Below are 16,334 nucleotides of genomic sequence, written 5' to 3' on the forward strand. Positions count from 1 at the left end.
TAGCACATGTTGGAATGTTGTATGCTGCATGCAGACATGGGTTGCTTTATTTGCTGAGTTGCAGCAAATGGAATTGACATTGTGCAATCTTCATCAAACTTCTGACCTTATGATGAAAGAGGTCATTGAAAAAGCAACTGAGCATGGTTAAGCCAAGGGCACTGACCTGAGGAACTACTGCAATGATGCCCTAGAGCCAAGATGATTGACCTCCAAAAGCTGCAACCATCTTCCTTCGTGCAAAATTGACACCAACTATTGGAATGCATTTTCCTTGATGCCCATCCAATCCAGTTTTACCAGGGATCCATAATGCTACACACAGTAAAATGATGTCAAGGAGGGTCACTCTCACCTCACCTGTGGTACTTAGCTCCTTGCTCTGTCTTTGGACAAGAATGTGAAGTAGAGCCAAGTAGTCCTGGCAAATCCCAAAATGGATGTCAGTGATCAGGTTATTGGCAAGTAAGTGTCAATTACTCCCAACTTATGTTTTGCTGACAACACCCTCCACCAATTTGGTGATGATTGAGAGTAGAATGATTGAGCAGAAAACAGTTGGATTAGATTTGTCCTGCTATCTATGGAAAAAGTCATACTTGACCAATCCTTCACATAGTTGAATGAATAGCAGCATTGTAACTGCATTGGAACAGGTTGGCTAGGGGTTTAATTAGTTCTGGTGTGCAAGTCTTCTGTACTACAACTAAGGTGTTGTCTAGTCCAATATCCTCTGCTGTTTCCAGTGTTCTCAACTATTTCTTGATATGGTGTGTGATGAAATGAACTGACTAAGACTGGCTTCTGTAGTGGTGAGAATTTCAGGACAAAGCAAAGACAGATCAGTTGCTCGGCACCCATGGCTGGATATGGTTGTGAAAGCTTCAGCCTTGTCTTCAGCATGCTGGGCCCCACCAGCACTGAGAATGGGGAAGTTCTTGGTGACCCCAATTTGCCACTTAATTTCCACCATCACTTGTGACTGGATTTGATATGACTGCAGTTTTGAGCTGACCCATTAATTGAGATCACTTAGTTCTGTCCATTCCACACTATTTTGTTGTTTAGCATAGATGTGGTCCTGTGAGGTTGGCACCTCATTTTTAGGTGTGCCTGGTACTACTCCCGGCATATCCTTCCGCACTCCTCTCTGAACTAGGTTTGATCCAGGGATACATCAGGTGACAAGGTTACAGTGGTTGATGGTGCACAGTTCTGCTGCTGTTGATGATCCACAATGCCTCATGGTTATCTAGTTCTGACTTGATCCCAGAGTGCTACACAACACAATGGACAGTGTCCTCAATGTGAGGAGAGGAATTTTGTCTCCAGAAGGACCATCACTTCTACCAATGCTGCCGTGGACAGATGCATCTTCCACAGGTGAAGACAAGGTCAATAGATTTCTCCCTCTCATCTTTGTTGGCTCACTGCCTGCTGCAGATGCAGCCTAGCAGTTATGTTCTTCAGGCCAACAGATCTGCCAACCCTCTCTTCAATATGGACATTCAAGTACCCTCAACTAGCTTGCATACTGTGCCCTTGCTACTTTAGGTGCTTCTTCAAACTTTACCCAACATACCGATTCATTAGCTGAGCCAGGTCAGTAGGCGATAATCAGGAGGAGGTTTCTTTGTCTGTGATCACTCTGATGCCATGAGTCGTCACAGGCTCTGGAATCAATGTTGAGGACTTTCAGAACTACTCCCTCTTGCCCATTTACCATTGTTCCACCAGCTCTGGTGAGAATGTCCAACAGGCGGGACAGGAAGTACCCAAAGACTGTGATGAAGGAGACTGGAACATGATCTGGAGGAATGACTCTGTGAGCGGGGCATGAGTGGGGAGCAATTACCTGGATTGGATTTGTCCTGTTTTTTTGTGAACAAGTTGGACACAACACCCCAGAGGTTTCAGGGGCTACTGCAAAGTTGATAGGATCATGAGCAACTTTTGCAAGTCTGAATTTGGTGCCTAGGTCCACACCAAATGGGCCTGTTCGATTTTATCTTTTTTTTTCTGATCAATGCAGCAGTAATGACTCCAGGCCATTTCAGGGGCAGTTAAGAGTCAAGTGCACTGATAGGGATCTGCAGTCACCTGTGAGCAAGACTGGGTAAGTTTGGCAGATGACCCTTGTCTACAACTTTTACTACAACTTCAAAGTATATAAGACCATAAGATTATAGGACCAGAATTAGACCATTCAGCCCAATGAGTCTGCTCCGCCATTCAATCGTGGCTGGTTTTTTCATCCCCATTCTCCTGCCTTTCCCCATAACCCTTAACCACCCCTTACCAATCAAGAACCTATCAATCTCTGCTTTAAATACTCCCAATGGTGTCCACAGCCCTCAGTGGCAATGAATTCCACAGATTCACCATCCTCTGGCTGAAGAAAGTGCTCCTCATCTCAGTTTTAATGGGATATCCCTTTATTCTGAGGCTGTGGCCTCGGATCCTGGACTCTCCTGTTAATGGAAGCATCCTCTCCACGTCCACTCTATTCCCTTTAGTATCCAGTAGGTTTCAATGAAATCTCCCCTCTAATATACTTCTATTAGACATGGTCCACCTTTTATAGATTGCCCCTCTCTAATTAATTCAAAGTTCAGTACTTAATTACTCTGACTGCAACTAAAGATCCCAATGACATCTTCACATCAGATGTAAAAACACACAGGGCCATAATTTCTCAGTTTTTTTCTGTCTCAGCAATAAAGGAGTTACAAACACAATATATCTATCTCACTGGACAACTGAATCAAAATTGGATTTCTTTAAAAAAATCCTTGGATACAAGCCATGTCCTGAGTAAACTTTTAGTGGCATTATACTTCACATGGAATTTTCAATATTTCAGTGAGTTCCAGTCCTTGATCCATTAATAGCCTTCCTGTATTTTTAAATATGCTTTCCTCTTCCTTTTCTAAGGCATACCCAAAATATTTCAACAATCGGTATCTTCCCCATTTTCATTGATGGTGTTACCCACATTGGTTTTTAGAAATTACAAGCCTTGATGATGACAATTATATTTAAAGAAAAAGTGTCATGTTTTACAGTAATTATGATATGCCTCACAATGAATCAACAATAGATGACATGCAGTAAAAGATCCTTACCTCACCAGTGGTTGGATGGGTTCCAAATTTCTTTATCCATGGAATGATACACCTATAGAAAAATAGCCAAGAAATTTCAGAGAATACAGGGAAGATCAACCACTGGGAAATTCATAGACTATTTAAAACCATTTAAATCAGCAATGCATTCAGCCTAGGATAAACATTTCCATCTTGGAAACTATTAATATTTAGATGCAGTTTAGAATGGAAGTACAACAAAATGTTGGGATGATTTCTTTCTGACAATTCTATGATTCTACTGAGAAATTGACTGAATAGATTGTTCTTATATAGAGGCAGCATGAGTTGAAGGGGCCAAATGGCCTCATTCCATGCTTTAATATGCCTACATGCCCATGTCTTAGATTTTCAAAATAAAATTAAGATACTTTGGAAATAAAATAGAAAATTTTACAAGAATAGTTTACATAATTTATAAGAAGTCCAACAGATAAAACCTCTCTGCTTTGCCCCTCAGATCCTACTGTCTCCAGAAGTGCACCTGGTTCCCTCGTGCATTCACCTATAGTGAACACTTCAACAGCAGTCTCAGTGAGCACTTTCAATGTCTTTAATAGAAAATACAAAATCCTGAAAATAGGCAGTAAGTCTGAAAATAATGAGGCAGGGTACATGTTAACCCATTCTCCCTCCTTTCAGGATTTGTTCGAATCCTGTACTTTTATTTCAAGTTTCCAACATTTGCAGTTCTATGTTTATTAAACTTTGTGTTAAACAACTTTATTACTCCCATTTGTTTAAACTCTGATAATTGGTACATTAGAAAATGAATAAATTGTCTAGATCCATACTCTCACACTGATTTTTCCCCACAAAGGTGAGAAGGGAGGGGGTGGAGTCATCAACAAATCTTTACAATGGTTGGTCATTCCTGTAATTGCTCAACAGGGTTAATTTATCAAACAATTGAGTGATTAGAATACTTTTGATTTGCACTCCATATTCTACTAATACAATCACTTTCCTAATAACTTTGCATGTCTTTCATCTACTCCCTTCATTGGCTCTTTGCTAAAGTAACAATTTCACACTTACCTCAACTTGCTTTCCATCTATGACTAAGTAGATCACTTAAAGGAATCTTTCAAAATCATACGGTACCTCATCAATGCTACTTATGTACCTAAAGCATAGAGGAGTTTGTTTGTTCTCATCTCCCACTCAAACTATTAGCAAGCTTGAAAACTTCCACATGCAGCTGAAGCAAGCCTCCTATTGAGCCATTTAGTAACCAACTTTAATTTAGTTGCCAACTGTCCTTAATTGCCAAACTAGACAAATTATCTTTGAAAATAGTAGTAGCTATCTTATCCACCACAGTTTCAAATTGGACCAGAAAGTTAACCTGTGATCATCCCCAACAAACACTTGCTGTCTTTTACTAAGTTAATGCCCCTCCACACACAAAGATAAGATCAAGTTAAGCTTGAAATAAGCTATCCTATTAAATCCCAGTAGAGGGCACTTGTACATCGCAATCCTAAATGATTCATTTATGAATGGATGCTTTATCGATTTTACAACACTCCAGCAAGCTTGGACTGAAGTAAAAGGCATAATAAAAAGTTTATTCCATTTCATTTGTTTTGAGAGATTATTTTTACATCACCCTGTTGTTGCAATGGCTTCAAAAATGTGCCTCTATCCAGCCTTTTTTATCCATTTATTACAGACACACAGAAAGTCTATCAGAATGAGCAACTGTGCAACTTCCCTTCCTAAACACCAGAAAGTCTAAATAAATGCAATTTTCCTGTGACACAGGCAATAGTCCTTGCTACTTCTGGGAATGCTGCAATGTTTGGCCTTAACAATAGCACAGCCTCCTACTCCCTATACACTCATGACTGTGTGGCTAGATTTTATTCTAACTCCATCCACAAGTTTGCAGATGATACCATTGTAGTGGCCCAGAGCTCAAATAACTACAAGTTGGAGTACAGGAAGGAGATAGAGAGCCATGACAACAATCTTTCCCTCAATGTCAGCAAAACAAAAGAGCTGGTCATTGACTTCAGGAAAGGGGGCGGAGCACATGCTCCTGTCTATATCAACAGTGCCGAGGTCAAGAGAGTTGAGAGCTTGATGTTCCTAGGAATGAATATCAACAGCCTGTCCTGGTCCAACCACGTAGACGCCACGGCCAAGAAAGTTCACCAGTGCTTCTACTTCCTCAGGAGGCTAAAGAAATGTGGCATGTCCCCTTTGACCCTCACCAATTTTTTTTTAACAATGCACCATAGAAAGCATCCTATCCGGATGCATCACGGCTTGGTAGGGAAACTGCTCTGCCTGTGACTGCAGGAAACTGCAGAGCGTTGTGGACCCAGCTCAGCACATCACGGAAACCAGCCTCCCCTCCATGGACTCTGTCTATACTTCTCACTGCCTTGGTAAAGCAGCCAGCATAATCAAAGACCCCACCCACCCCAGACATTCTCCCTTCTCCCCCTTCCATCATGCAGAAAATACAAAAGGATGAAAGCACATACCACCAGGCTCAAGGACAGTTTCCATCCCACTGTTATAAGACTATTGAATGGTTCCCTAGTACAATAAGGTGGACTCTTGACCCCACAATCTACCTCATTATGACCTTGCACCTTATTGTCTACCTGCACAGCACTTTCTCTGTAACTGTGACACTTTATGCTGCATTATGCTATTGTTTTACCTTGTACTACCTCAATGCATTATGTAATGAATTGATTTGTATGAACAGAGTGTAAGACAAGTTTTTCACTATACCTCGGTACATGTTACAATAATAAATCAATTTTCCAAGTTACATCAAGAACTGAGCAAAGATTCACTGCCACTAGCAGAGGAAAAACAGAAATACAACCAGGGTCGTTAACTCTAGATCTTTCCAAATGTTGAGAAAAAAAAGATTCTTCCATTGAGAAAATTAAATTTATAATAATTCACAAGTCTTGGACAAAGACATTGAGCAATATTAAGCAATGTCTTTTAAACAAATTATTTGTGCATGGAGTTATCTTCCGATTACATCCCTATGCCGACTTGAGAATGGCAGATGGCAGGTAAATACAGTGCTAGATTGGAAGCTGTTTTCTTACAGTAATCCTGTTCATGAATTATCTGTGGTTACTCAGACATTTTTGCACCATGGTTGTTTTTTTATTCCCCCAATGAAGATAGACAAGGATTGAATTAAAAAAAAGAACCAGAATGGCATTAGAAAGTCAAGCAGTACAAGGCTAGAAAAGGGGATGCCCACTCCCTTGGGGGGAGAGGGATAGGGAAGGGTACAGAGAGATTATGTTTCTACATTCAATTGCAGAGTCTAGTGGACTGGGCAAGCAATGGAAGTTCTTCATTCTTGAAACAGTGCAAACAAGTTCCAAACTGTATTCTGCAACTCTACTCACTCTCAGTGCTCCACATTCCATGAGTTTTCTGAGTCAGCCAGCCTTTCAAATCAAAGTTCAGCTCATTCACCTCTAACCCAAGCTGCCTTCAGAGAGCTTGATCTAAGCTTAAGCCATAAAGGTTTGCCCAAAATCAGAGACAAGTTTCATTGTTGCACTCTGGTTACTGCATCATTCCAATAAATATGAATTGCAATGGGAATCAACTTGTACAAGATAGCCCCCAGTACAGTCTCTCACAGTACATTTCCCTCCATAGATGCTGCCTGACCTGCTGAGTTCCTCCAGCATTTTGCGTTCATTGCTCCAGATTTCCAGCATCTGCAGTCTCTCTTGTGTAACCACAGTACATTCTAATACATTGAAAACACACTTTCCAGTTGCTATTTCCCCTCATGGTTCATTGGAATGCAAGCCAAAGTGTGAACCATGCTGAATAATAATAAGCCATTAATACTCACAGGAGATCAAACACCATTCCGTCAGGTGTACACACTGGGTACTCAAAGGGTTGAAGGGACAAGCTGCAAGATAAAGCAGCATTAAATTAAGTAAATTCTAGTAAAATGGTATAAGACTATTAATCTTCATTTAACACGCCAAAAACAAATAGATGACAGATATTTTGAGACCGAGACTACAAAGATACTGAACAGTTTAAGCTGTGTACATACAGCCTTATTCAGAGACTGCATTTCAGTGCAGGCAATAATTGGAAGGTAATAGGCTTTCTGCTTAGAAACATATAAACATAGGACTTGGTAGAATCAAGAGGCTAAATTCACTTTTCTCCACAATAAGACTACACAAATACCCAAATAAAAAAAAATCACTTCTAATGTCTTATAAATTCCTTGCATCACAATTAAAAGTTGGAATTAAATGACTTAAAATGCAATAACTATTTGGGCTATGTTTGTTGGGTATATATTATTACATTGTTTTAAATCCATCCAAAAATCAATGAACAAATGAAAAGCTAGAATTCTGAGTGGAAGTATTATTAAAAAGACAAAACTATATTATTTTTAGCCCTTAATTCAGGCTTGTCTTGCAGCACTTTCCATTAAACACTTTGAGGATGAACAATTTGAAATTTGGCAAATGGTTCAAATTTCAACCATATTTAACAAATCAGAGCTAGAAACACAAAATTTAGAAGCAAAATGGATTTAGATAATGCAAGAATGGGGGAAAAAGGCTAAAAACAGTTAGCTCCTAAATCTACAAGACAGATTCAAACTTGAAAAAGACAATGCAGATAACCATACTTAGGTAATAAGCACTTGACATCACACACTAAAATAGAGAAGGATGCAGTTTCAATGAGTGATGCTCATATTTTGGAAAAACGAGATAAAATTGAATAAAAATTGTAAAACGCAAGGACAGTGTGAAGAATACAAGTGATTCACTTGAATATTTTAATTGTTCCCAAGGAAATTGCAATATATTGTGAGGGAGATAGCACAATGAGATGAGGGAAAGTAGATTAAGGGGCAATTTTAGAGAATGTCTAAGCCTCAAAGATAAATACTGGCAGAAAAACACAACGGCATCAAATATTTTGAGTATAAGCTGTGTGAAATTTTAAGCAGAATCGCTTGTTCTAAATTGCATACTACAATGCCATCTGTAGTTGAATGTTATTGTACTATTATGGTCATTAATTTTTAGGAACAAAAAGAAAGCAGAGCTACAGTAGAATATAGCACTAGGATACCCTTACCTGCAGTGATCAAAAGCCAAGCGGCGGAAGTTGGCTTGTGGAATAACTGCAGGACAGAAGAAATGACATTTCTGTAGTTAATCAAATCCACTTACATATTAGACTTAAGACCTACTTACAAGCATTTTAAATGAGGAACCAAACATCTGCCAGGGTCAGGCCTTGCACTTGGCTATGAACCAAACAGCAGATAAATTGGGTGCTGTCAACCTTCCAGCAGCCTGACCCCATCACCATGGCACCACAAGGCTACCTGAGATAGTCAACCCTAGATGGTCAGTCTTCTTTATTTTTCCAAAACAAAATAAGGCACAGCCCTTCTACTCGTAGTCAACTTTGCAACAGGTAAGGCCTGAATATCAGATCAGCAGAATGACACTGACTGCAGATACTGGAATCTAGAGCAAAAAAAAACTGTTGGAAGCAGGTCAAACAGCTCCTGTGGAGGCAAAAGTATAGTTAATGTTTTGGGTTGAGACTCTACAACAGGATGCATTCTGATACAGGTTCTTGACCTGAAACGTCAGCCTTCCCTTTGCCAGTCCTGGTGCAGGGTCACGACCTAAAATGTCAACCATCTCTTTGCCTCTGCAGATGCTGCTTGACCTGCTCAGTTCCTCCAGCAGTCTGTTTTTTTCAGATACTGACTGTGTATCCCTTTCAAAGAGCAGACAGGATGGGTTGATTGGACTTGTTCCATGCTGCAAGGTGCAATGATTGGTGGCCGTTTTCTCCCAACCTCATAAGTGACTAAAAGTGCCAGAACTTGGTTATCAACAAATCAAAGCTTACAGGTTCATGTCAGATTGGTAAAAATGACTTCAGCACTAAATTCAAACTTGTGACTTGCTCACAGTGTGATGCTTGGTACTGTAAGTAGTATTTAAAAACAATGGTGTGCAAGTATTAATTTGGAACAGATGAGATTGCAGCAGCAGTAGAATAATTCAGTAAATGACAGCATAGTAAGCCCTTCAACCAACTTTCAATGAAGCACCTTTCCACTGTATGTACCTCAACAAGAAGCTTCACTAATATTTTACTGCACTGTTCATTTGTTAACTACAGTGAAGATATCTGCCACTGAGTATTCAATTATGCAAGTACTAGATCAATTGGTAAGCTCAAAACCATGACGCAGAAAAAAATTAAAAACTTGAACCTATAGATTTGAAAAGAGAAAGAGGGTATTGAAATATTATGTGCAGAGCCTCCATCATAAGTAATGCCACTCAGTAGCCTCTAGCTTCCACAAAAACAAGGTATCAAACAAATAAGAGAGCCTTACTTGTCCATCAGTAGTCTCCATTTCATCGGCAGCACAACTTGTAAGGCGGCAGCTAGGCTGAAGCCTGCTCTTCCTTAGTACCCTCACTATGCTGCATAATATAAGACAGTACCACAGCTTTGAACATGGCTATTTTAAAACTATTACAAGCGACACTTCTGGTGACATGGGCAGATATTATTTCTAGAAGTCAGGGAGGAAGCTATCCAACAGCACACAGCATTACACTCTCTGCCATCTCACCAGAACTGATGTCACTCCCTGCTGAGCAGATCAAGTTCAAAGTTCAATAAGTGATTCATGGGAGTTCAAACCAACTTTGCTCAATTCCATCGTTACTTTAAATTCACGATTATGCAAAACTTCAACAACTTCCCCTAAGTACTTTACAGTCCATATATATTTATGAAGTTTACACAGACCCATAAACAATATCCCTCTGTGAAAATGTTAACAGAAACCTCAAATCACAACTTTGATATCAATTAGTCTTCCTACTTACCTGCTTTCTTGCCACCATAGAAGTTGGTATATTCTGTACAGGTGATGTACCTGCAAAAGGAAAGTAACTCTTAATACAAGCAGCATTAAAAGTAGGCTGAAATGAAGATGTTTACCTGTACAAATCACTCAAAGGAACCCACAGCCATGGTTTGAAGCAACAAAATTTATAATCTGCATTTCTGGTATACTAATTTGATCCCCTCACATGAATGTTATCCTAATAAATCCAGTGCCCTTGGGAAAAATATCAGACGACTTGACATAGCATATACTCATCCAGCATGGAGTTTGGCACAAAGTATCTTGTCTTTGATCCTCCCTGAACACTTAGGGAGAGCACCCACGCTGTCGGCATGGTCATATGTTCCAATTTCGTAAATGTACAAACTTTACTGGCCATGCACTTTGCCGATGGGTGTCACACAGATGGCAAGCAGCATGGTCTGCACTACAAGTCCACATCTGGAGGAACCCGGGCTTCAGCGAGCGATGAAGGAAGGGACGGGTGGGTTGCAACAAAACCAAGGACGGGTTTGAGCAGGAAAGTGAGAAAGTTACAACCAAGGCCCGTGTAGATCTCGGTGTTTTGGGCCGTTCGTGTCCCGCCGGCACTGTGACTGAGGATATCGGTCGCGGGCTCCCACCACACAAAACTCTCCCGGTTACTTCTCCCCACTCACATCTTATCTTTCTGGTGCTGCCTCTTCCCCATGGCGTCTGGAGAATCTGCCGCGACCCCGTCAACAAAACCTTAGACAACTCCTCTCTAACACCGGAAACCAGGTCCCTTCACTTCCTGCTAAATGGGTGCGCTCGCAGTAACCAGCCGGTTAGGCCCGGCGTGCGGGGAAGTGTGGTCCCAGCAGTGTGGACCTCGGGCAGGAGCCGGGGGAGCTTAAAGATGCAACAATGCTTATGCTTTCAGAGTGAATGCTGGGGTCCTGGGGAGTGCTATAGAACAGAGAGACCTAGGGGTACAAGTACATGGTTCTCTGAAAGTGGAGCCACAGATTGAGATGTTAATGAAGAAGACATTTGGCATGCTGGCCATCAGTCAGGGCATTGAGGATAGAAGTTGGGATGTTATGTTCTGGTTGTAGACGACGCTGGTGAGGCTGCATTTGGAGTATCGTGTGCGGTTTTGGTCGCCCTGCTATAGGAAAGATGGAAGGCGTGCAAAAAATATTGGCAAGGATGCTGTCAGGACTCTGGGTTAAAGGGAGGGGAAGGCTAGGACTTTATTCCTTAGAGCATAGGAGACTGAGAGGTGATCTGTTAGAGGTGTATAAAATCATGAGGGGTAAAGATAGGGTGAATGCACACAGTCTTTTTCCCAGGGCTGGGGAATCAAGAACTAGAGGGCATGGGTTTAAGGTGAGAAGGGGGAGATTTAATAGGAATTTGAGGGGCAACTTTTTCACACAGAGGGTGATATGTATACGGAATGAGCTGCCAGAGGAAGTGGTAGGGGTAGGTACAATAACAACATTTATCAGTCACTTGGACAGGTACATGGATAGCAAAGGCTTAGAGGGATATGGGTCAAACATGGGCAAATGGGACTAGTTTACATGGGTATCTTGGTTGGCATGGAGGAATTGGCCAAAGGGCCTGTTTCCGTGCTATATGACATCTGTGGAGTTGATGGGGAGTGGTGTCCATGGCTCGTACTCAGGACTGTTTAATATTACTTTGCACATAGTAATCATTGTCCTTCCAGTTGTCCTAAATGCACAATTTAATGTGCCATAGCAGTGGTAACAACATTTTGGATGAGTCAGAAAATAACGTAAGTAATTGGAGCAGGTGTAGGCTATCGGTTCCTTGAGCCTCCTCTGCCATTCATTGAGATCATATTTGATCTTCTGCCTCATCACCACTTTCTTGTACTTTTGCCAAATCACTTGATTCATCTAATATCTAGAAATCTATCAATCTTTATTATATAAGAACTCAATGACTGAGCCACCAAAGCCCTCATGGGTAGAGAATTCCAGAGTTCCACTACTCTGCATGAGAAATTTCCTCTCATCTCATTCCTAAATGGCCTAGCCCTTATTCTGAGACCACGTTTCCTGTTCCTTCTACTTCTCAGTCAGGAGAAACATCCTTCCTACATCCAGCCTGTTGAGTCCTGTAAGAAGTTTCAATGAGATCACCTTTCATTGCTCAAAACTGCAGAAAATACAGGCCTAATATACTCAATCTCTCCTCCAATGGCAGACCTGTCCAGTGAACCTTTGCTGCACTTCTTCTGTGGCAAATGGATCTTTTCTTAGGTAAGGAAACCAAAACTAAACACAATACACCAGGTGCAGTCTCATAACGGCCCAATATAATGGCAGTAAAACATCTTTATTCCCATATTCATATCCTCACTTAATCAAGGCTATCTCACCATTTGCTTTCTCAATCATCTACTGCATCTGCATGTTGGCTTTCAGTGATGTATTCAAGAATACTTAGATCCCTTTGGACATTAACATTGCACAATCTCACACCATTTTAAGAATACTCTGTTTTCCTTTTATGTGCATCAAAATGGATAACTTTACATTTTTTACATTATTTTGCATCTGCTGTATTCTTGCCCACTCACTCAGTTCGCCGATATCCCTTGAATTCTTTTTACATCCTTTTTCGTACTCAAAATCCTACCTAGTTTTGAAATAATCAGCAAATGTGGCAATGTGACACATAATTGTGAATTTAGGGTTAAAATATACATATGGGAAGGGACTGATTCTAGGTTTAGGTTTACACAATAACATTTATTCCCATTAATTATTTCTTAATATCGTATTGTAATTCTCCATATAACTCCCATTCTAATCTCTGCCTTTGGCTTCTTACACTGTTCCAATCATGTCATCTTCCAACTAGACATGCTGTGACCCTCTGGACTCAACGCTGGATTCAACAAATTCAGATAACCAGCCTTTCCAGTTTGTTTCAGTTCTGACCAGATGCTATATGACCTTCTGGGTATTTCCAAAATTCTCTTTTATTTCAGATTTCCAGCAACTGTGATTTATTTATGTCTCACAGTTCCACGGTAGTGTAGCGGTTAGCATAACGCTATTACAGCGCCAGCGACCCAGGTTCATTTCCGGCCGCTGTCTGTAAGGAGTTTGTACATTCTCCCCGTATCTGCGTGGGTTTCCTCCGGGTGCTCCGGTTTCCTCCCACATTCCAAAGACGTACGGGTTAGGAAGTTATGGGCATGCTATGTCAGCGCTGGAAGCACGGTGACACTTGTGGGCTGCCCCCAGAACACTCTACACAAAAGGTGTATTTCACTGTGTGTTTCGATGTACATGTGACTAATAAAGATATCTTATTTCTCTCTCTTCTCTGTCTCATTCATTTCCTCCTGCTTACACTTTTACAGACAAATCACCCCCAATTAACAGTCCTTCCCCTCCCTAGTTAGCTGGCACCACTTGCCACATTCAGTCTCTCTTGGTCTCCATCCTATCACCCCTCCTCCTCCTCTGAAACTTGGAGCTTGCTTGATTTCTAATTTGACTTGTGACTTTAAGCTAGTTTCCTGTCTCCACAGATATCCCTGACCCTCAGAGTATTCCCTGTATTTTCTGCTTTTGTTATTAATAATAAGATTGACTGACCTTCATGTTAAACAGTGATTGCATTTCCTTATTGGATTTCAGTCAAAACTAAGTACTTAAAGAAGAGACACAAGAGATGGCAGTTGCTGGAATCTGGAGCAAAAAACAAACTGCTGGAAGAACTCAGCAGGTCAAGCAACATCTGTGGAAGGAAATAGACAGTCGACATTTCGGGACACTTCATCTGAACTGAAAGATAGAGGGGAGGTAACCAGTGGCCAGATACTGGCTATGTCCCCACTCTCCGTCAGTCCAGATGAAGCATTTTGACCCAAAATATAGACCATCCATTTCCCTCCACAGATGCTGCTCAACCCACTGAGTTCCTCCAGCACTTTGTGTCATACTTAAAGAAGAAAGTAATCCTGTAGATTAATAATGTCCTCAAAAAATAAAGAAAGTATACATTCTTGGTGGTATGTGTACTAAACCCCATGCTGTGCCCATTTATCCTGCCCTGTGCTACCACAACCTGCATTCACTGTCCTTTTGTGCTACCTCATGGTATGTCTGTTCCAGTGATGTGTTCTATGAAGTGATAGATGCCCTCTGCTCTGATTTTTTTCTCCAAAAGCTGCTCTTTGCCAAATGACATGCTGTCCACTCTACTCTTCTCCCCCATGTCTCGCTCTGTACACTGATGTAATATATTTTCACCCACGTGTTACACGTGATCTTGTTTCACTTATTAGAGCCAGAGTCATACACCATGGAAACAGGCACTTCGGCTCACTCTGATCACCATGTTAATCCTACATTGATCCCATTTTATTCTCCACACATTCACATGAACTGCTCCCAAATTCTACCACTCAACCTACACACTGGGGGCAATTTACAGCAGCCAATTCACTTACCATCCCACATGTCTTTGGGATGTGGAAGAAAACTAGAGCACTTGGAAGAAACCCATGTGGTCACAGGGAGAACATGCAAACTCAACACAGACACCACTGGAAGTCAAGATTGAACCTGGGTCACGGAAGCGTGAGGCAGTAGCTCCACCAGTTACATTGTTAAATAGGAAATGCAACAGCTCAAATGTAGACAGGAAGCTCTCACAAACTCTAACGTGATCATGACCAGCTAATGTTTTAGTGGAACGTTGATGGGGTGACAAATGTCACCGTTGGACAGTAGCTGGAAATTTCCTTCCCCTCTGTGAAATACCACTATTGTTTCTTTTACATCCAGTTACCAGAGTGGGTGAGGCCTTGATTTCCTGTCTCTTTTGAAAGATAACACCTCTTATAGGGCAGTACTCCCTCAGTGTACCAATGGAGTGTCAGCACAGTACAAGTACAAGATGAGATTATGGTACTATGTACTGTACTACTCCAGACTTTCACTTTTAAACAAGCCTCTGAATCAAGCGGTGAGGAAATGTTAGTGAAAAAACAAAGTGCTGGAGGAACTCAGCAGTTCAGGCACTATCCATGGAGGGAAATGGACAGTCAACGTTTTGTGTCGAGATCCTTCATCTGGAAATCCTTGTATTTTAAGAACATTCAGTGTTCATTATGGAGACTCTCTGGAATTCTGTAACTGCTAATGGCTGAGTGGCCCTTAGTGACCCAACCAATACATCCCATTCAACATGCCCTCCATGGTAACAACATGGGGAAGTTTATCTCAGTATTGCTCTACTTTGGATGAGGTCACTCCCTCATATTTCAGCCTCACAGGTCCTCAAAACCAAAGATTTATGTGGGTTTAACATTAGAATAACTCTGCTCTAGTCTGTATGATAGCAGTGAATGAGCAGTGAAAATAGAAATTCTGAGAACATAACACAGAAGAGACTGACTTCCTGGGAGAAACTCGAGAGAGGAAATGCATGAAACAAAGGGGAGATCACTTACAGCTCCCCTCACTTTGTCAATTATAAATATCCCCTTCATTGTGCAGACATTACATGACAGCCAGAACTCACAGCAAAAATGAAATGATGTAATTTAAAACATTAACCAGGATGTTGCTGTCAACCACAAACCAACAGTACTTGCAGCCAAGGAAGTTCCTAAAAAAAGATCTGGTGATCAGGCACAGGAGCCTGAAGATCCAATGATTCAGGAACAGCTTCTTCCCCTCCACCATCAGATTTATAGATGATCCATGAACCCATGAACACTACCCCATTATTCCTTTTTTTGCACAATTTATATTTGTAATTTATCGATCTTTATGTCTTGTGCTGTACTGCTGCTGCAAAACAACAAACTTCACATCATATGTCAGTGATAATAAATCTGATTCTGATTCTGAGCTAATCATCCTGAAAACTGGATGTTAAATACCTTCAGTATTTTATCTGTACAACTGATTCCAATGGGGAGGCCTGGAAGATAATAGAAACTTTTCAGGGTGACTGAATAGCAGTCAGTAATGTTAAGATTCTTGCATGTGTAGAAATCCCAAGATTGCTGTCAAACTTTAAGGAGCAATGAATAGAAACACCAATAGTTTTGCCATCATTGCAACTTCCAAATCTAGTCCATTGTTTAAGTTAACCAATTGATCTTGCAACTCCTCAGGACCACAGTCAAAAAAACGTAGATGAACTAGAATTCCTAAGTATTAAGAACATTTGTATGTTTTACTTTCTATCTCAATTTTGATGTGCTCTGTCATGGAGCTATAACA

General features: G+C 40.9%; 1 protein-coding gene across 1 annotated transcript in view; it reads right to left on the reverse strand.

The window, feature by feature from the left end:
* ppil2 (peptidylprolyl isomerase (cyclophilin)-like 2) overlaps window positions 1-10,886 on the reverse strand; it is a 231,481-nt gene extending 220,595 nt beyond the window's left edge. Inside the window, exons 1-5 of the mRNA XM_052031825.1 lie at window positions 10,743-10,886; window positions 10,061-10,110; window positions 8,271-8,316; window positions 7,003-7,065; window positions 3,126-3,177 (exon numbers count right to left, since the gene is read on the reverse strand). Of these exons, the coding sequence (XP_051887785.1) occupies window positions 3,126-3,177; window positions 7,003-7,065; window positions 8,271-8,316; window positions 10,061-10,110; window positions 10,743-10,774 (243 nt within the window). The 5' untranslated portion in view covers window positions 10,775-10,886. The remainder of the gene's footprint in view (window positions 1-3,125; window positions 3,178-7,002; window positions 7,066-8,270; window positions 8,317-10,060; window positions 10,111-10,742) is intronic.
* Between the last annotated feature and the right edge of the window lie 5,448 nt (window positions 10,887-16,334).

The sequence above is a fragment of the Pristis pectinata genome, chromosome 17, assembly GCF_009764475.1.
Source record: "Pristis pectinata isolate sPriPec2 chromosome 17, sPriPec2.1.pri, whole genome shotgun sequence".
NCBI lineage: Eukaryota > Metazoa > Chordata > Chondrichthyes > Rhinopristiformes > Pristidae > Pristis > Pristis pectinata.